Source organism: Entelurus aequoreus, linkage group LG18, assembly GCF_033978785.1.
Source record: "Entelurus aequoreus isolate RoL-2023_Sb linkage group LG18, RoL_Eaeq_v1.1, whole genome shotgun sequence".
Taxonomy (NCBI): domain Eukaryota; kingdom Metazoa; phylum Chordata; class Actinopteri; order Syngnathiformes; family Syngnathidae; genus Entelurus; species Entelurus aequoreus.
The window spans coordinates 15553410-15576348 of record NC_084748.1 but is presented as its reverse complement, the minus strand read 5'-3'; the positions used below and the strand labels follow the sequence as shown (position 1 = coordinate 15576348).

Here is a 22939-nt window from a genome sequence, read left to right as displayed (position 1 = left end):
CTCTGTCAGTTTGGGAGTCTTTGGCCTGGAGAACATTAAAGTACTAATGTCTGACATTTAATTTTAACACGCGGATTCATCTAACATCCGTTATCTAGATTTTTTTTTTTAAAGCTATTTAGATTTAAATAAATCATTTGAATGAATTATATATATATATACTTTGTCAGAAGATCTTGCCAAATAAACTAAAAACATATGTAAATAATCAGGGTTTACTTATGTAACGCAATAATTCCCAAAACTTGTGCTAAAATACTTTATTTGTGGGGTATTTGTATACATAACGTAGTAAAACTACAACTTCCTGTTACTTTAGTCACTGGACTACGGGGCAGGTATAATTAAAGCCTGGTGAATTCTGCCTAGCAACAAATGGCCAATGTGTGACAAATTTTTAAAAAAACACAGAAAATCGAAAAAATGTTGTGCATGTTAATCAAATAAAGAGAACATAATAATATATACATAAGATAATTATAGAGTTGTTAAGGCAACAATTGTAACGATGCCTATTACTTGCAAACCTTTTAAAAATAATTTACATTTAAACATTTTTCTGTCCCAATTTTTCACCCCGACTATTTTTTCTCTCTTATTATTGTTTTAAAAATCTAAAAAAAACACCATTACCTTTATTTTTCTATTAAGTTAGCAAATATGGCTCCTTGCGCTTTAAAGGTTCATTGGAAAAGAGTTGCTGTTTCACCACCACAGCTCCCTCTGCTGCCCCACTTGGTCCCGTAATGCAAGTGGACCTTTTAAGTACACTAGAAATTGCTCCTGTGCTTTGAGGAATCATGATAACTAAAAAGCGATCAAAACGTAACCTTTTTGTGGAGTATTTTTATACATATTGAAGTAAAATGACAACTTCCTGTTTCTTTTGTCTCTGCTGGACTACGGGGCAGGTATAATTAAAGCCTGACGAATTCTGCCTAGCAACAAATGGCCAATGTGTGACCAATGAGAGAAAAAAAAAACAGAAAATGGAAAAATGTGTTGCTAGTTATAGTCGAATGCAGACAACTTAATAATTACATGAGGTTTTTTTTGATTGATTGAAACTTTTATTAGTAGATTGCACAGTACAGTACATACTCCGTACAATTGACCACTAAATGGTAACACCCGAATAAGTTAGTAAAGGGTATTATTTTTATTTTTTATTTTTTTTCATAAAGAAATACAATCAGGTGTGCTTACGGACTGTATCCCTGCAGACTGTATTGATCTATATTGATATATATTGTGTTTTTTATGTTGATTTAAAAAAAGAAAATAAAAAAAAATAATTTTATTTTTTATTTTATTTCTTGTGCGGCCCGGTACCAATCGGCCCGGTGGTTGGGGACCACTGCTTTAAAGTACACTAAAAATTGCTCCTGTACTTGGAGGAATGACGCTGACAACTAAAAAGCGATCAAAATGTAACCTCTCGCCTCATACGGGGGTGAAAAAAAAAATAAGCGGAGCTCCGCGCTGGATAAGGGGATTAAAGTGGCTGAGAGCGCGAGGAGGATGAGCCGAGTAAACAAATGCAAAAGGTTTCTTTTCTAATTAACTCGTCCTCAAATCTTCTGGGTCCTCCTGACTTGTCCTGCCCAACTCGTCCCTCCTGTCCTCGTCCCATGGCGCCCGCACAGGTGGTAAAGGTCAGGCAGACATCATAAATCAAACCCGATCACATCAGCAGCGATCCTCGGGGCCGCACGCTTTTCCCCGGCCCGCATGCTAAAGAGCTGAAGCCTCCTTGGAGCCTTCATTAGGTTAAAAGCATCGACGACCATTGTATGGATCGTAGGCTCGTTGTAATCATCTTTATGAAGGCTTACAACACGACCACCTATAGATTTATGTCCATGCACAACCAGCTGCAACTCATCCTCGACCCTGCAAGCATCTTAGGGATCAACGTCTACATTCTCAGTGTGTCAGACACTTTTAGTGCTATTTGTAAAAGCCCAGGGTATGCTTTTTTATAGAGATGTCCGATAATATCGGTCTGCCGATATTATCGGCCCATAAATGCTTTAAAATGTAATATAGGAAATTATCTGTATCGGTTTCAAAATTATCAGTATCGGTTTCAAAAAGTAAAATGTATGACTTTTTAAAACGCCGCTGTGCACATGGACATAGGGAGAAGTACTGAGCGCCAATAAACCTTAAAGGCACTGCCTTTGCGTGCCGGCCCAGTCACATAATATCTACAGCTTATCACACACACAAGTGAATGCAATGCATATTTAGTCAACAGCCATACAGGTCACACTGAGGGTGTATAAACAACTTTAACACTGTTACAAATATGCGCCACACTGTGAACCCACACCAAATAAGAATGACAAACACATTTCGGGAGAACATCCGCACCGTAACACAACATAAACACAACAACAACAAAAAAAACAGAACCCCTTGCAGCACTAACTCTTCCGGGATGCTAGAATATAAACCCCCCGATACACCCCCCCACCTAAACCGCCCCCCCACCCGCCCCCAACCCCACCCACCTCAACCGCCTCATGCTCTCTCAGGGAGAGCATGTCCCAAATTCCAAGCTGCTGTTTTGAGGCATGTTAAAAAAAATAATGCACTTTGTGACTTCAATAATAAATATGGCAGTGCCATGTTGGCATTTTTTTCCATAACTTGAGTTGATTTATTTTGGAAAACCTTGTTACATTGTTTAATGCATCCAGCGGGGCATCACAACAAAATTAGGCATAACAATGTGTTAGTTCCACGACTGTTATTATTGGTATCGGTTGATATCGGAATCGGTAATTAAGAGTTGGACAATATTGGAATATCGGATATCGGCAAAAAAGCCATTATCGGACATCTCTACTTTTTTATTTGGTAAAATGTCAACATTCCCTCTATTGTGAATAGGAGATTTTTTTTTTACACTGATTGACTCCCAATCTTCAACATACTTTTCATTATTTGTACCTTTTTGTACGTCCTACTTTTTCTATGGTTTGGTTCTTGTTACAGCCAAACATTGCACGTAAAAAGTTTGTTGTGTGTAATTCCGAGCACAGCTGGGTAGTAACGTACACTGTAAAAAGTGAGGTCAGACGAGGCGATGTCTACGTTTTGCCTTAAAAAGTATGAAAGAAAAAAATGTATATCATCTGTGTCAGTAGAAATGTTCACATTCCAACCTACAAGAATTCCACTTCCGACTAGAAAAAACATGTTGGTGATAAGTTGGCGATGTTTTTATGCTTTAGCTGTGCATATGCTAACATTAGCTCTGTTATAACATCATAAGTGACTGTAAAATATGCATCTTTTGTAGTACATGATGTATTAGTGCAGTTCAAGTGAGTATATTCAATTTAAATACTCAGGGGTCTGACAGGGGGCAACTTGTGGTCGATGCGAAAAAGTCAGGTGAGTGCTCATGATGTGTACTTTATTGACGCTACAAGCACAGCATTTACTTATAGGACCCAATCCAAACAACCTTTCCTAGTTATGGTGAAAAAAATATATATGTCAACCAGCACAAAAGGGCAACACACATCGTCACAAATAACACAACCTGCTCATTGAAGGTTGTGGATATTATTAAAAAAAACTTTCAGGAAAAGTCCGACATATGATAGGTAACAACTGATTTAACTTTTGGCCTGATCCAAATAATTTATACTCCATTACCTTACATTTGTTTACATTACGAGCCTTAACTTTTGTGTGTGTATGCTAGCGGTCCCGCAGAGATAAAGAGAGTGGATGACTGACAATATGGTTCACTCGGTTACTTTCACTCTGCGCTCTCCAAGAGCCTTTCTTGTTCTCTATAAAATACTTTTGCCCTGTGGACTGGAATAATTGGATTTGCATAATTTAGTTTGTTAAAATGTATTGCGTTTTCAAACATTCCGGTCTCTGTCGCACATTTTGGAACAGAATTATCGACAATGTAAGAATAAATCTACTGTGAGCGAGTTCAGAGTCTTATGTAGTACATGAAGTAAGAGCAGTAGTAATAGTAGTAGTCCGAGTGGTCAATTTGTCAAAGTAGACACCACGCTCCCTTCGCCCGCAACCTCCCCTGGTACCACATTGACAGAGTGTGGCAGCCCGTAACCATGGCAACACATGCTGCAATCATGTTAATTGGCTGAAAGACTGGGAAAAAAAAGAAAAAGCGGCAAAAAATGTGTGACAGCTCAGCCTACTTTGAGCCGGATCACATGCACGAAAGTGTTCATCGTCATTCCGATACCCCCGCCCCACCATTCCTATCACCCCTCCATCCATCCTCCACATATCACACAACTCTTCAAGCCCAATTAGGACGGATGGCGAGAGAGAAAGGTAAAGAGGAGACAACAAGGATGAAAGGCACTAAAGGAGTGAAACAATGAAGCTGTTCTCATCTTTAAACAAAAAGAAACACCCTGAATGTTTTATGCGCTGCTGAATAACTTATGTACCGTTCGTGTGTGTGATTGTGTGTGTGTGTGTGTGTGTGCACACTTGTTTCCTGTGTGTTTAGCATGTATGATTAAAGACACAGTACGGGAAAGCCGCGGCCTGGTTTCCCCGTCCCCTCCCATGATTACGAAGCTGCAGATACCACAATTCAAAGTGTAGTTTGGCAACATAATAGATTTTCATATAAGAGGACAAGGCCTTTTTATATTTATACATGTTTGTTTTTGCTTCAAAGAGACTAGAACAAAAATAAAACACTCTGTGTCTTTCTTCCAGTGAGGAAATGAGGGGATTGGAAATTAATTTTGGAATCTCTCACGGGGAAAACCGAACAACAAAATTCCTGAGGGGATAAAAGGTTAAACACAAGGACGAGGAGGTCAAGGAGGGGTGACGGGGGGAGTTGCCTAGAGCTCAGAGTCGTGTATAAAGAGGGTATGGCTAACTAAACATCAGGCGCTATGTTTGCTACCAAGGACTTGAGCGGCTGTACACGGAAGCATGCATTGTGGTCGTCCAGACAGTACATTTTCCTGACAAAATAAACTATAATCATATGTCTAAATATAGTTCAAATAACATTCCAGCTCATAAACTTACAATAAAACATGTTTTTATTTCGTCAAAATAAATAAATATAAATATATTTGATGCTTTTATATATATATATATATATATATATATATATATATATATATATATATATATATATATATATATATATATATATATATATATATATATATATATATATATATATATACATATATATATATATATATATATATGTATATATATATATGTATATATATATATATATATATATATATATATATATGTATATATATATTTATATATATATATATATATATATACATATATATATATATATATATATATATATATATATATACATATACATATATAAATGTGTATGTTATATACATATATATATGTATACATATATAAATGTGTATGTTATATACATACACATTTATATATATATATATATATATATATATATATATATATATATATATATATATATATATATATATATATATATATATATATATATATATATATATATATATATATATATATATATTAGGGCTGTGAATCTATGGGCACCACACGACTCGATTTGATTCTTGGGGATAACGATTTGATTCAAAATCAATGCTTTTTAATAACCTTGTATGCCAGTTCTATGATTAACTACGTTCCTTCATAAAATAGATAAACAACTCTGATGAATGTGTATATTATAAAATACTGGTTTTGTTTAATAAAATTATACCCAAACATTTAATAAAGTCAAATACAAATAAGGCAACAAGAGAAGTATCCAACACTTCTCTTTTTTTTTTTTTTTAAGTTTATCTGTACAGCAGATATGATCATCTACATCAGGGGTCGGCAACCCGCGGCTCCGGAGCCGCATGCGGCTCTTTGATCACTCTGATGCGGCTCAGCTGCATACTTGCTGACCCTCCCGATTTTTCCGGGAGACTTCCGAATTTCAGTGCCTCTCCCAAAAATCTCCCGGGGCAATAATATTGAGGGCGTGCCGTGACGGCAGTGTCTTTAACGTCCGATTTTACACTATGCGTGCTGGCCCAGTCACATGTTGTATGTCGGCTCTGCCCTACACACGTAAGTGACTGCAAGGCATACTTAGTCAACAGCCATACAGTTCACACTGAGGGTGTCCGTATAAAACAACTTTAACACTCTTCCGGGCTGCATTATACACCCCAGCTACCACCAAACCCCGCCCACCTCAACCGACGCACGGAGAGGGGGGGGGGGGGGGGTTGATGTGTGGGGGGCGGGGCTTGGTGGTAGCGGGGGTGTATAATGTAGCCCGGAAGAGTTAGGGATGCATCGGATTCTGGGTATTTGTTCTGTTGTGTTTATGTTGTGTTACGGTGCGGATGTTCTCCCGAAATGTGTTTGTCATTCTTTTTTGGTGTGGGTTCACAGTGTGGCGCATATTTGTAACAGTGTTAAAGTTGTTTTATACGTCCACCCTCAGTGTAACCTGTATGGCTGTTGACCAAGTATGCCTTGCAGTCACTTATGTGTGTCTGGCAGAAGCCTCATACAACATGTAACTGGGCTGGCACGCTGTTTAAACAGGTTGTAAAGGGCGCTAAAGACAGCGCCATCACGGCACGCCCTTATTATTGTTGTTTGGGTGAAAATCAGCAGACATCCGATAGAATAGTTGCCCTGAATTTCGTGAGTCTCTCGGAAAAATCGGGAGGGTTGACAAGTATGACGCTGTCAAGCAACATTCATATAAAACTCGCGGGCCGCACTGACATTAAATTTTCACATTAAGGTGCGGGCCGCAAAATAACGTCCCGCGGGCCGCGTGTCTGGTTTACACATAGCACAAAGCAAAAAAAAAACTTTGTATGCAGTGTTATTTCATTTTAAATTTCAAAAGAGTTTTGTGGCTCCCATTGTTTTCTTGAATTTGTGAAACGGGTCAAAATGGCTCTTTGAGTGGTAAAGGTTGCCGACCCCTGATCTACATCAACAATAGGATTTGCCTGAGTGGCTGGACAGGACTATTTAAAAATTAATACAAAAATTTAAATAGATTTCTGATTTTTTTTTTAATCGATTAAGAATCATTACAAATAAGAATCGTGATTAATTCGAAAATTGGTGTGTTTATACATATATATATATAAAAATATATATACATACATATATATATACACACACACACACACACACACACACACACACACACACACACACACACATACATATATATATATATATATATATATATATATATATATATATATATATATATATATATATATATATATATATATATATATATATATATATATATATATATATATAGATATATATATATATATATATATATATATATATATATATATAGTTTGACGATTCGTCTTAACAACAATTCGATTCAATATTTGTGGTTGCTGATACAATTACGGGACACTATAATATTTTAAGAACGATACAATCCGAAACGATTTAGTGCGTAGAAATCGATTCAATTACTTTTTAGCAAAAAAATAAAAAACAAGCAGTGTGACTGTGAAATAAATAGTGGATAACAGGACACTGCAGGTGAAGAATAAATTCTACCGTTCTTAAATCTGATATTTTCCATTTTCTAGTATGAATAACATCGATTGATTCCCTTTTAAAACGATCGTGGATCGAAACATATCTCTTGGAAGGCAAACTCGCCGAGCACAAATCGATTTATACACTACCGTTCAAAAGTTTGGGGTCACATTGAAATGTCCTTATTTTTGAAGGAAAAGCACTGTACTTTTCAATGAAGATAACTTTAAACGAGTCTTAACTTTAAAGAAATACACTCTATACATTGCTAATGTGGTAAATGACTATTCTAGCTGCAAATGTCTGGTTTTTGGTGCAATATCTACATAGGTGTATAGAGGCCCGTTTCCAGCAACTATCACTCCAGTCTTCTAATGGTACAATGTGTTTGCTCATTGTATCAGAAGGCTAATTGATGATTAGAAAACCCTTGTGCAATCATGTTCACACATCTGAAAACAGTTTGGCTCGTTACAGAAGCTACAAAACTGACCTTCCTTTGAGCAGATTGAGTTTCTGGAGCATCACATTTGTGGGGTCAATTAAACGCTCAAAATGGCCAGAAAAAGAGAACTTTCATCTGAAACTCGACAGTCTATTCTTGTTCTTAGAAATGAAGGCTATTCCATTCGAGAAATTGCGTGACCCAAAACTTTTGAACGGTAGTATATATATATATATATATATATATATATATATATATATATATATATATATATATATATATATATATATATAGTTTAAAGATTCGTCTTAACAACAATTCGATTCAATATTTGTGGTTGCCGATACAATTACGGGACACTATAATATTTTAAGAACGAAACAATCCGAAACAATTTAGTGAGTACAAATCGATTCAATTACTTTTTAGCAAAAAAATAAAAAACAAGCAGTGTGACTGTGAAATAAATAGTGGATAACAGGACACTGCAGGTGAAGAATAAATTCTACCGTTCTTAAATCTGATGTTTTCCATTTTCTAGTATGAATAACATCGATTGATTCCCTTTTAAAACGATCGTGGATCGAAAACTATGTCTTGGAAGGCAAACTCGCCGAGCACAAATCGATTTATACACTACCGTTCAAAAGTTTGGGGTCACATTGAAATGTCCTTATTTTTGAAGGAAAAGCACTGTACTTTTCAATGAAGATAACTTTAAACGAGTCTTAACTTTAAAGAAATACACTCTATACATTGCTAATGTGGTAAATGACTATTCTATCTGTAAATGTCTGGTTTTTAGTGCAATATCTACATAGGTGTATAGAGGCCCATTTCCAGAAACTATCACTCCAGTGTTCTAATGGTACAATGTGTTTGCTCATTGGCTCAGAAGGCTAATTGATGATTAGAAAACCCTTGTGCAATCATGTTCACACATCTGAAAACAGTTTAGCTCGTTACAGAAGCTACAAAACTGACCTTCTTTTGAGCAGATTGAGTTTCTGGAGCATCACATTTGTGGGGTCAATTAAACGCTCAAAATGGCCAGAAAAAGAGAACTTTCATCTGAAACTCGACAGTCTATTCTTGTTCTTAGAAATGAAGGCTCAAACACAAAATTGTTTGGGTGACCCCAAACTTTTGAACGGTAGTCTAAATATACATTTATGTATATAAATAAATATATGTATATTTATATAAATATATATATATGTTATTTATATATTTTTGTACTTGATTTTTGCCATGTACAATCCATAAATAATTGACTGTTGATTTGTTTATTTGTCGGTGATGGTGAAAATCAATAAAATATATCAATGACAAAATAACAAAAGCCAGTATGTCAACTATATGGATATGCATGCTCACGCAGCAACAACACCTCTTCAATTACAAGAGAGGTCCAAAGAGGAGGTGCAGGGTACGCATCGCTCCAGCTGCGGCCAGCTCAAAGTTGGAAGCAAACATGGCGCCCTGTGGCCAGGTGAGACGGTCTGAAACCGCGTTGGCCATACCCTCTTTATACGCCAATCGGCTACAGCCGCCTACATACTGCACACCCCCGCACTCCTCCTAGCGGGCTCCCATTAGCGTCCCTGTCGAGCAACCTCCCTGCAGATCACTCACACTTTAGCGCTGTAGCACACACACACAATATACTTCACACGTGTGTGCAAACATCACAGCAAACACGCAAAAGAGCTCAACAGAGCGAGCGGAAGTAAGGCCGTCACGCCAGAGTTGCCTAGCAACCAGGTGATTCCTCCAAAGAGAGTCTCTCCATGGGAGATTCCCGGGGAGGACATTCACCAGCTAAGGTGCGTGTGTGTGTGTGTGTGTGTGTGCGTGCGTGTGTGTGCGTATGGCCCAACCCGACGTATTGTGTCTCTACGGGGACATTTTAACTAGAAGATGCTAAATTGCTCATATTCTTATTATATACTTGCTATATTGGGCTGTCTAGTTTGCACAACCGGAATATCATAAAATCTTTCAGCAGGGTGGAATTATGATACAAGCTCTAAGTATTGAGTGCACACGTTTTAATGGGTCTTGGATTTTCTCTCGCTGCCCTAGAATCCAAGTCTACTGTACGTACAGTCATAAGAAAAACATGAGGATTCCCATATGATGTAACGCTTCTGCTCGTGAACGACTGCAGACAAAAGGGTGAAACTTGGCCGTAACATGCACCTCTACTGCGTTGCCCGTGCTAGTACTTCTCTGACAAATACACCACTTGGTGGCGCTGTTATCAGATCAGATCAGAAGTCAGATTAGAAGTACTTTAATAATCCCCAAAGGGAAATTGAGATTTTCAACACAATCCCATTCAAGATTAGACAAACATTACAGGGAGACAGAAATAGGATCGCGGAGAGGTCTGCCAACTTCCGGCACCCCTTACAATAAAAAGGTGAGAAACAAGTAACGCTGGGGGGAGGGGGGGAGTAAAAAAATATTCAGTCAAAGGCTAGGCTCCAGGGAAGGGGCCCAGACTGAGGCCAAGGAAAAAAACCTCATAGCAATAGCACACATAAACATGTTACATAGAAACAACAAAACTTGCAACAGAGGAGAGGGAGTGGGAGCTACGGGGGCCGGCTGCTGTTGTACAAGCGCTACTCAGCCGTCCATCTCCCCTCAGGGGAATCAAGCGGTTCTACATAAATCGGATTAATTTATAATTTCTCTCAACGCGCTCTACAAAACACTCACTGTATGTACACTGTAAAAATAAGTAGATGTTACGGTAAAAAAAAAAGTCAGCTCAGTTGGCAAAATTGTATCGGAAGAACCACCGTGGTACTGGTTTTTTTTCCCATTTACAGTAACGCACTGTAAAAACAACGACCATACAGTTTACGGAAAAATGCTCAGTTGTGAGAATTTTACCATTAAAAAACGACAGTGCTAGCGTTTTTCTGTTTTACAGCAGGGCATTGTAAAGACAAAACTGTATCATTTACCGTAAAAAAAAAACTGACAGCTCCGTCAGCAGAGTTTTACCGTAAAAATAACAGTGGTGTCAGTTTTCCTTTCACAGTAATGCACTGTAAAAAAATGTCCGTAAAGTTGAAGGTTAAAAAAAACCTGGAAGCTCAGTCAACACAATTGTACCATAAAAATATCAGTGGTACTGGTACGTTTATTCCATTCACAGTAATGCACTGTGAAAACAGCTGTAGAGTTTATGGTCCAAAAAAAAGGAAGCTCAGTCAGAAGATTTTTACCCTAAAAATAACAGTAACAGTTTTACTATTTACAGTAATGCACTGTAAAACCAGCCGTAACAGTGTTACATTTTTTTCCATTTACATTAATTAATTGTAAAAACACCAACTATATATTTTACAGTAAAAAAAAAGCCTGTCCGATAAGTCGCCAGAAATTTACCATAAAAATAACAGTGTTACTATTTTTTTATTTACAGTAACGCACTGCAAAAACAATTGTCATACAGTTTATGCTAAAAAAAACTGTCAGCTCTGTCGCTAAAATGTTATCGTAAAATTAACAGTGGTACTGTTTGTTCCGTTGCATTCTTCCATACATATTTAAATATATATACCGGTATATATATTTTTTTTTTATTGACATCTAGCATCTGACATTCCTATCCATTACAGCATATTCACATACATCACATATCTGTTGTCTGCCCTAAATGTCCAAAAAAAAATTTTTGTTTATATCCCAGCCATACCACCCCCCCAAAAAATATAATATATATATATATATATATACATACATACATATATACTGTATATATATATACAGTATACACATACATATATATACATATGCATGTATATATACGTATATACATGTATGTATATATACGTATGTATATATAGATATACATACCCACATACATTATATATATATATATATACATATATATATATATATATACATATATATATATATATATATATATATATATATATATATATATATATATATATATATATATATATATATATACATATATATATATATATACATACATATACATACATACTGGGCTGTGAATCTTTTGACACCACACGATTCGATTTTTGGGGGTAAAAATTTGATTCAGAATCGATTCTCGATTTTAGACGAATGTTGATTCAAAATCAATACTTTATTTAAAAACATTGTATGCAAGTTCTATGATTAAGTACAATCCTCCATAAAACAGATAAACAGCTCTGATAAATGTCTATAACTTAAAAGAGAACTGGTTTTGTTTAACAAAATGCTTGTCAGTGGTACGTTTATTCCATTTACAGTAATGCACTGTAAAAGCAGCTGTAGAGTTTATTGTACAAAAAAAAAAAGGAAGCTCAGTCAAAAGAATTTTCCCGTAAAAATAACAGTTACAGTTTTACCAATTACAGTAATGCACTGTAAAACCAGCCGTAGAGTTGACGGTATAAAAAAAAAACCTGGAAGCTCAGTCGTCAGATATTTACCATAAAAATGACAGTGGTACGTTTTCTTCATTTACAGTAACGGTCTGTAAAAACAATGACCGTAACACTCACGGTAAAAAACAAACACACTTGCAGCTCAGTCGCCAGACTTTTACCATAAAAGTAACTGTGGTACGGTTTCTTCCATTTATAGTAATGCACTGTAAAACAATGACAGTAAAGTTTACGATTTTAAAAAAACTGGCAGCTCTGTCACCAGAATTATACCGTAAAAATAACAGTGGTACTGTTTCTTCCATTTATAGTAACACACTGCAAAACAATGACAATAAAGTTTACGATTTAAAAAAAACTGGCAGCTCTGTTGCCAGAATTATACCGTAAAAATAACAGTGGTACTGTTTCTTCCATTTATAGTAACACACTGTAAAACAATGACAATAAAGTTTACGATTTAAAAAAAACTGGCAGCTTTGTTGCCAGAATTATACCGTAAAAATAACAGTGGTACTGTTTCTTCCATTTACACATTTCTTCCATTTACACACTGTAAAAACAATGACTTCAGACTTTACAGTAAATAAAATGGCATTTTATTTACAGTTTTACTATTTACAGCAAAACACTGTAAAAAAATAGAAGTTACAGCGTAAAAACCCTGTAGATTTTACAGTAAAAAATAACAGTGGTGCCATTTACAGTAATGTTTTTAAGTAAAAAAATGACAGTTTTATTTAGGTAAAGTCTACGACCATAGAAGAAAAAAACACTGTACATTCTGGCCAATCTTTTACCGTAAAATCTATTTTTCTTTACACTGTAACGTTAAAGTTTTGGCGAATCATCTGGCATTTTTTAGGGGACTGACAAGCACTGGTGTCAAATTTGATCAAGACTGGTTAAAAACAAGCAAAATGTCTCTATGTAGCCGCCTAACTAATTGATGGTTTATTTAAGAATGATGAAGTGTTCATGTATAACCTATAGGGGGCGCCACACATGTTCCATAGCACAGGTGTCAAACTCAAGACCCGGGGGTCAGATCTGGCCCGCAACATCATTTTATTTGGCCCTCGAAAGCCTGGAAATAATATGTGTCATTAAAGTACCGTATTTTCCGCACTATAAGGCGCACCTAAAAACCTCCAATTTTGTCAAAAGCTAACAGTGCGCCGTATAATCCGGGTCGCCTTATATATGGACCAATATTGAGCCAACAAAAGGTAAAAGTTTCAATAAATCCATCAATCGCAACTACGGTAAGCAGCCGCAGACTTCATTTTCCCCCGTCTTCATTTTCCTACGTAGAAGAAGAAGCGCGCGGTGCATGCTGGGATATATGACTGCGCGAGGCGTGCCGTTTCATTTCCATTTGTTTGTTTATGTAAAGACCCCAAAATGGCTCCTACTAAGAGACACACTTACGACGTAGAGTTTAAACTTAAGACGATCAGTCGCGACACTGACTCCATTAATGACGACTTTGACGAGACGGAGCCGGGCATGTTGGATGCCGTATTCGCCCAGCTGTTTAATTCGGACACTGAAGAAGAAGAATTTGAGGGATTCGTGGATGAGGAATAACTTCATAAAGTGAGCTTTACATGTTTATTTTGTGTGTTGTGTTGTGTGACATTAACGTTTGAGCAACGTTGAGTTATTGATATATTGTTATTGCTCTGCACTATTTCGAGTGTTACTATATTGTGATTGCACTAACATTTGATTTACCGTAACAGTATCAGACTGTTTTTTACGTGTTTATTGAATCAGGGAAAAGTTCCCCTCCACTATGTGATATAAATGTTGCACTACATGTTATACCTTGCTGTTGTTAAAAGATAAACAAAACACCACGTCACTGACTTTACCTCGGGGAAAATAATAAAACAGCTGTTTATTCATTTTGGGAGTTAAGTTAAAGTTAAAGTACCAATGATTGTCACACACACACTAGGTGTGGTGAAATTAGTCTCTGCATTTGACCCCCTGGGAGGTGAGGGGAGCAGTGGGCAGCAGCAGTGTGAACAGAGTTGTCAGAACGCTGGTTTGTAATCTATTAATAAAGTTGGACTGACCTATCTGACTGTTTTGTTGACATTTCCTTTAGCGCAGCTCCATCTAATGGATGCATAACGTAACCCCAGCCTCTACTGTAGCGTCTATTCTATGTGCCTTATAATGCGGTGCGCCTTATAATGCGGTGCGCCTTATATATGAACAAAGTTTTAAAATATGCCATTCATTGAAGGTGCGCCTTATAATCCAGTGCGCTTTATAGTGCGGAAAATACGGTACTTCATATTTTCTTACTAAATGTATTAGTTTTTTCCATTTTGACAGAAAAAATACATGTACTCACGTACATAATTATAATGTAACAAATATATGACAGTGTTTCCCATAAACTGCCAAGATACCTGTGGCGGTGGGGGCGTGGCTATGGGCGTGGTCACCATGACATTATCGATTAATGTGCATAATTTACTACAATGATATGATTTTCTCTAAAAAGGCTCAAAAAATGTATACTTACTAATTAATAATAACAGTTTTGTTTTAAACGTCCATCCATCCATCCATTTTACAATATAATTACAACACTTTATGTACATATTTATATACAGATTTGAACAATAAGTTATTCACTGAAATATAATTATTAGTTGTGGTTCTTACAAAAAATATATCTTATAAAATAAAAAAGCTAAAATGTCTCTTAAAGCGCTGCCCCTTTAATTAGTGCATACTAAATCATTTAACTTTAGCCTACTACTACAACCATATTATTTACCAGCAACATAAAGTGAAACAGAGGCAGAGGTGTCCTACCACAGTCAGTAACAAATAAACAGAAAACAGTAGTGGTCAAATACAAATAAGGCAACAAGAGAAGTATCCTACACTTCTCTTTTGTAAAGTAAATCTGAACAGCCTATACGGGCATCTACATCAACTGTATGATTTGCCTGAGCAGCTGGACAGGACAAAAAAAAATTTTTTTAATTATTTTTATTTATTTGTGGCGGTCATAATTCTTTCGTGGCGGGCCGCCACAAATAAATGAATGTGTGGGAAACACTGTATGATCATACATTCACACAATGTTTTTGTTAAACTAGAAATAAACACTTTTTATCTGCTTGACTTATGATTTCAAAGCAAGTTATTCGTCAAATTGTCAATTTTTATAAATAGATTTCACGGCGACTTCGTGAAATTTACTGTGGTTTTACAGCAACTCTACATGAAAAAACAGTATCACCGTTTTTTGAGCATAAAATGCTGGCAACTGAGCTGCCAGTGAAAAACAGCGGTACTGTTTTTTCCATTTCCATCTACATGCTGAAAAAACCACCACATTTTACGGTAACATTTTTCGACTGACCTGTCAAGTTTTTTACTGTAAAATCCAAAACATTTTTTTACACTGTACATAAAAAAACAAATCATCAAATACATAGGCAATTGTGTAATGATATCATATGCGATATGGCCCTCAATTAAAACAAGTTTGATAGCCATGTTCCATAGGGATTAAGGAGGAGATTATTTCTGTCTTTCTTTAGTTACTTGATTATAATAATGCCTATAATAATAATAAGATGCCATATGATTTTATTTCTGCAGGTTTGATGTGTGTATGAGGGGTCGTTGAACTTCGAACTGACTGACATTTTTGGACTTTTGGAGTTTATTATTATGTTCACAAACATTATGAAAGTTTGTGAAAATTTAAAAAAAAATTCAGAAAAAAAAAATTCCCATTTTCTGGATTTTTAAATGTATTATCATTACATCCTAAAAAAAAAAGTGACGTAAAGGAGACAGTGTGTGCGCGTGGTGTGTGTGTGTGGTGTGTGTGTACTACGTTGAGTGATGCGACCATGGTAACAGCGCAGCAGACTACACAAGGCCAGCGGCCTTGCTTAGGTTTTCCTTTTCTACTGTATTGTACTTCTCTTTTATTTATTTATCCAGCAATGATGTATTCATGTTTCGCAGAGCGCCACCGACGACAAATATCTCACACATGCAAGCAGAAGAATGAGCGGCCGGAAAATTTAGCAATTTTTTTTTGGGGGGGTGGTGGGTGGGGGACGGGCGGTGACGATGAATCCCTGCGGTGTTGCTGCTGACGATGATGCTTTGGAGTATTCATAGCAACACAATCACACCTGTCTCCAGCGCCAATGATGGTGGGTTAGAATGAGAGACAAGGAGGAAGTGAGGTGGGAGGGTGGGGCTGGGGTTGGGGGGTGTTGGCGGCGAGGAGCGAAGAGCGCGAGGTTGAAAGGGTGACGTTTTTTGTTTTTTTTGACGATGCCACTGACAGGCAACTGTAACCTTGGAGATTCGTGAGGGGCTCGTCACCATGGAAACGTCCAATCAGGGAGGACAAGAACAAACATTTTTGAGGCTATTGCATCCAGGAAATACCTGAACACACACACACATTCTTTGTCTCTTATGTTTACATGTCAAGTACACATTCAGGGGCTAGGGGCCCAAATACAAACACAAATGGTTTACACTGCGACTAAAGTCCGCACCAAAACCTAACTTTCCTTTACAGTTTAAACTCAGGGGTCCCCAAAATACGGGCCACGGGTCAGATACGGCCCGCCCGTGTCCAAAATCCGGCCCGCCGCAAGTTACAATTAAATATAGATATATATTTTTGTATTATTATTATTTTTAATCTGTCCTTTTAATCCATTTTCTACCGCTTGTTACTCTCGGGGTCTCCTAGCTGCTCAGGCGAATCATATTGTCTAAAATTGCATTTTCCCATGAATAACGTGACATCATCGGGTGTCCGCAGTGTCGGGCGAACACGCGGCAAGTGCGCGCTCTTTCAGTCAATTAATGCGCGAGGAATGAATATACATACATACATACATACAAAAGTTAGGGGACCCCTGCTTTAAATCGGCCCCGTTTATGTCCAACAAATACTCTTTTTATACCCATTTTTTTCATCATGTTTAATACGACCATGTTTTTTTGTTGTTTTTTCCACCATGTTTTTTCCCAAAAAATGTTCACACCATGTTTTTTCCATCATGTTTATACCTGTATTTTCAAACAAGTTGTTTTACCATTTTTTGGCATGTTTTTTTCTACCATGTTTTGTTCCACTGAGTGTTTTTACCAACATGTTTTTCCACCAACTTCTTTTTGTACCATGTTTTGTTTTAACTTTTTTTTTTTACACCATTATTTTTTTTTACTTTGTTTGGTTTCACTGGGTTTTTACCATGTTTTTTGCCACCATGTCTTTTTTCGTTGTTTTTTACAGCCATGTTTTTTCCCAACATGTTTCTTTTACGCCATGTTTTTCTCACCAGTTTTTTTTCTACCAGATTTTTTTCCCACCATGTTTTATTTTTTCCTGCCAAGCTTTTTTAACTGTTTTGTTTTACCATTTTTTTCGCATGTTTTTTTTCCTACAATATTCTGTTCCATTGAGTGTTTTTAACATTTATTTCCACCACGTTTGTTTAACATATTTTTTTCCACCAGGTTTCATACTATTGTTTACAATGTTTTTTCAACTATTTTTTTTCTAGTTTTTTTTGCCATGTTTTTCCACCACATCTTTTTTCATTATGTTTTCTATGACCATGTTTTTCGCTGAATTTCCCGCCATGTTTCTTTTCCAACATGTTTTGTTTACAAAAGCATTTAGCTGCCATGTTTTTCCCAATCACATTTTTTTTGTCAATTTTTTTCCACCACTTTTTTAAACATGTTTTATACATCATGTTTTTTCCACCAAGTTTCATAAAAAAAATGTATATCATTTTTTTTCACCATGTCCCCTAAGGGGCTCTGTACAAAACCCAAAACCAGCAAAGTTGGCACGTTGTGTAAATCGTAAATAAAAACAGAATACAATGATTTGCAAATCCTTTTCAACTTATATTCAATTGAATAGACTGCAAAGACAAGATATTTAATGTTCAAACTTAGATTTTAATGGCAGCAACACATTGCAAAAAAGTTGGCACAGGGGCATTTTTACCACTGTGTTACATGGCCTTTCCTTGTAACAACACTCAGTAAACGTTTGGTAACTGAGGAGACCAATTTTTGAAGCTTTTCAGGTGGAATTATTTCCCATTCTTGCTTGATGTACAGCTTAAGTTGTTCCAACAGTCCGGGGTCTCCGTTGTCGTATTTTAGGCTTCATAATGCGCCACACATTTTCAATGGGAGACAGGTCTGGACTACAGGCAGGCCAGTCTAGTACCCGCACTCTTTTACTGAAATAAGCATGGGTGTCCATGATATCGTTGCTTGGATGGCAACATATGTTGCTCCAAAACCTGTATGTAGCTTTCAGCATTAATGGTGCCTTCACAGATGTGTAAGTTACCCATGTCTTGGGCACTAATACACCCCCATACCATCACAGATGCTGGCTTTTGAACTCTGTGCCTATAACAATCCGTATGGCTCTTTTCCTCTTTGGTCCGGAGGACACGACATCCACAGTTTCCAAAACAAATTTGAAATGTGGACTCGTCAGACCACAGAACACTTTTCCACTTTGCATCAGTCCATCTTAGATGAGCTCGGGCCCAGCGAAGCTGGTGGCGTTTCTGGGTGTTGTTGATAAATGGCTTTCGCTTTGCCACTTGTGCCAGCTTTTTTGAAACATGTTGCAGGCATCAAATTCCAAATGAGCTGATATTTGCAAAAAATATCAAAGTTTCTCAGTTCAAACATTAAAAAGCTTGTCTTTGCAGTATATTCAATTTAATATAGGTTGAAAAGGCTTTGCAAATCATTGTATTTGGTTTTTATTCACGATTTACACAACGTGCCAACACCACTGGTTTTGGGTTTTGTAAATAAGGCAAAAAAGAAACCAATCTACTCCTCATTTTGTAATAATTTCCACGGATTAGATTACTCACTGGCTTTACGTTATGGACACCTTATAGTGGTACCTGAGGTACTGAGGTAACGTTACATAACTTGACATACGTTATATAACATGTGTTTAACCTTTTTAAAGAAAATATATGCATTATTGACGATTCAATTATTTGTGACGTCATATGTAAGATGATGTAATATTGACCACGCCCCCAGCGCCACACATACATTGGCAATCTGGGAGAAATCCTGGTACAATTAAGATTGTTCTTTTTTTCAAATCCAACGCAGACCTATTTTGTAAATGCATATAAATCCGAAATGTATCCAAAGCAACTGAAATGTAAAAGATCGGGTCGCGTTCATCCGACTTATATGTTGTCAAATAATAATGAGGTTAAATGTTTGTTATTTCATGAGCTGATTGATAGTTATTTGGTTTAAAAAGTAATGTAAACAGTTAAAAAGTGTTTTGTGTGAAGATATTTGGGTGTGGAACTTATTATTTGGATTTACAGTTTTTCCGATGGGAATACTTTTGGGTAATGTACACTACTGTTCAAAAGTTTGGGGTCACATTGAAATGTCCTTATTTTTTAAGGAAAAGCACTGTACTTTTCAATGAAGATAACTTTAAACTAGTCTTAACTTTAAAGAAATACACTGTATACATTGCTAATGTGGTAATTGACTATTCTAGCTTCAAATGTCTGGTTTTTGGTGCAATATCTACATAGGTGTATAGAGGCCCATTTCCAGCAACTATCACTCCAGTGTTCTAATGGTACAATGTGTTTGCTCATTGGCTCAGAAGGCTAATTGATGATTAGAAAACCCTTGTGCAATCATGTTCACACATCTGAAAACAGTTTAGCTCGTTACAGAAGCTACAAAACTGACCTTCCTTTGAGCAGATTGAGTTTCTGGAGCATCACATTTGTGGGGTCAATTAAACGCTCAAAATGGCCAGAAAAAGAGAACTTTCATCTGAAACTCGACAGTCTATTCTTGTTCTTAGAAATGAAGGCTATTCCACAAAATTGTTTGGGTGACCCCAAACTTTTGAACGGTAGTGTATGTTTTGCCGTCACTTCCAGGTCGTATTACCCGAGTTATTTGCAGCACCAATGTTTATGTTTGGTGGCTTGGTGGACATTTTTCTTTTTCAGAACTGCACTGTGTGATGGATTTTTTTTCACCCTGAGACATATTTGAAGAGAAAACGCAGAGTCGACAGAATTCCAGGGGATTATTGTAGACAAGGCGGCTTAAGCGGAGGAGTGGGACAAAATAAAGCCAAGAGACAAAGAGTGGAAGGATATGGGTGGCAGACGGCTCGCAGGCACCAGGATCTCGGCGGGCTGGTTTGGGTGAGAGCTAAGAGAACCACAGGAGCGAGAGTCGGATACGGAAGCTCTTCCTCCTCCTCCTTGGCGTCTTCCTCCCTCCCTTCCTCTCCCTCCACCGACACGTGCACCCTCTCCCTGCCCTCCTCGTCCTCATCGCCGTCCTCCGGCGCACCTCCCCCGTGACGCTCACGCAGGTCTGGCTCCTGGGGGCCCGTCATAGCCGTGCTGGGGACAGCCTGGACCACCTGGAAAGACAGGCGGGACCGGTGAGGGCCACCGCCACTTTTTACTGCGCCAGGACTCCCTGGAGCCATTTTGGGAAATGAAGAGTGCGGCGTGTCCGTCCAGGAAACATAAATCTCCATAAATCCACAACAACGTGACGAGCACACAACCTCGCCGCTAATTCCTTGAAATGCACACAAGCTTTAAGCAAACAAGGACAGAGTAGCTTCGCAGGCGCTTTCATTAGCGTGGGGGTTGAGGGAAATAAATGGCTTTGATTAGTATTTTCATGACCAACCGTTTACCCAGTTAATTTGTTTAATGGCGTGGAATTGATTGTTGATGCATCGCTTCTTGAGGCAACAAACAGGATTGCACTGCTTGGCTGCCACCAGCAGAGGCGCTGTTGTAACAATCTCCACTTGTTTGCCAGAGAAGGACAACATGGCGTCAGGGCTGTACAAACACTGACTGCCAAGGAAGCAGGGGTTCAGAACATTGAGTGGCATTTTTCCGTCCCATTGAAAAAGCTACTATATCATTACTATAAACAAGACAGAACTTAACACTTAGTTGATTATTTTATTGACGTAACCATAAATCTGAGTTAGCTTGCAACAAAATCCATCTTAATTAATGATAAAAACATTTTTACATGAATGCAACCTTGCCATAAATCTGTTAACCTACAATTAAATGATGTCAACATTTGAACCGATACAGTACCTGGGAATCGATACCAGCACTTAACGATACCAATTCTCTGTATTTTTCTGTGTGTTAATTAATATTATTGTTTTTGATAACATAAAAATAAGCTGATTATAATAACTGCTCTCCAGTTGTTATATCTTTCTCATTTGCAATATTAAGTCGCAGCTACAGTTGCAAGTCCAAGACGCTAGATGCCAGTAGCATGCAGTTTATAGTGTTTTTAATTGTGGCGCCCTAGAAAGTGTTTATACTGTAAGTATCGTACTTATTGAACACCAACTGTTCGATTGTAACGTGCACCTTAGTTGTAGTTTTCATTCACAATTTTGGAAGTGTTGAAATCACCATATAAAATTGTAAATGCTAATCAGTAGCATGTCCAGAGCAAAGTCAACGCACTGTATACTCGCATCAAGCTAGCGCATTTATGGAAAAGTAGAGCCTTACGTAACTTACGCTGGAGCGTTTTTTTTGAGTCGATTTCTTTGTTGGCATTGAAAACTGCAACATTACCTAGAGGTAGTTTGGCTCAGTCCGCTCTCAGTGCTTCTGGAGTGATAGCCAGGTGTCGAAGTGAGTCGGCAACTGGGCGTGACGTCACACGTAACCCAGGTACTGTAATATGGCACCGTTGGCTTTTACATGGACCAGCAAGATTCGGTCGATGCCAAAAAATTACCGGATTTGGTACCTATCCTGAGTCGACACACCATATACAGTAAATGCATATAAAATTAGGAAAATGTTAACTTACACTAAATCTATGTTAACCTACGATAAATTAAACTTTTTTAAATAAGAATCCACGTAAGACTACAATAAAGTCTGGTTTATGTATAATAAATCTATGTCAACCCACCACAATATTATGTTAATTCGTGATAAACACAAGTTAACTTAACAAAAGTCCATAATTAGCAACAATAAATCAATGTCCACGTACGATAAAGTCATGTTTTCTCACAATAGATTGTTACCTTCTGATAAATTGGTTTACCATCCAATACATCTATGTTGACTGACAACAAATCTATGTAAGCTTATGATGAAGTCATGTTTATCTACAACATATTTTCATTAACCTATGACTAAGTTATGGTTACTCATGACAAAGACAGGTTAACTAATAAAAGTCTATCTTTAGCTACGATCAATTAATGTTAACTTACGAAGAAGCCATAGATAGATTGTTACCTTTCAATAAATTGGATTACAATTCGATAAATCTATGTAGACTGACAATGACTCCATATAAGCCTATAATAAAGTCATGTTTATGTACAACATTTTATTTGTTAACCTACAAC

At 37.1% G+C, this 22939-nt stretch overlaps 1 protein-coding gene across 5 annotated transcripts in view; it reads right to left on the bottom strand.

The window, feature by feature from the left end:
- The window catches only part of LOC133633853 (voltage-dependent T-type calcium channel subunit alpha-1H-like), a 160403-nt gene that overhangs the window by 124501 nt on the left and 12963 nt on the right, over positions 1 to 22939 (bottom strand). For all 5 annotated transcript variants that reach the window (XR_009821842.1, XR_009821843.1, XM_062026598.1 and 2 more), the window contains exon 4: positions 20668 to 20938. Coding sequence is in view for 3 of the 5 variants with exons in the window: in XM_062026598.1 (XP_061882582.1) it covers positions 20668 to 20911 (244 nt within the window). In the remaining 2 variants the exon portion in view is untranslated. The remainder of the gene's footprint in view (positions 1 to 20667; positions 20939 to 22939) is intronic.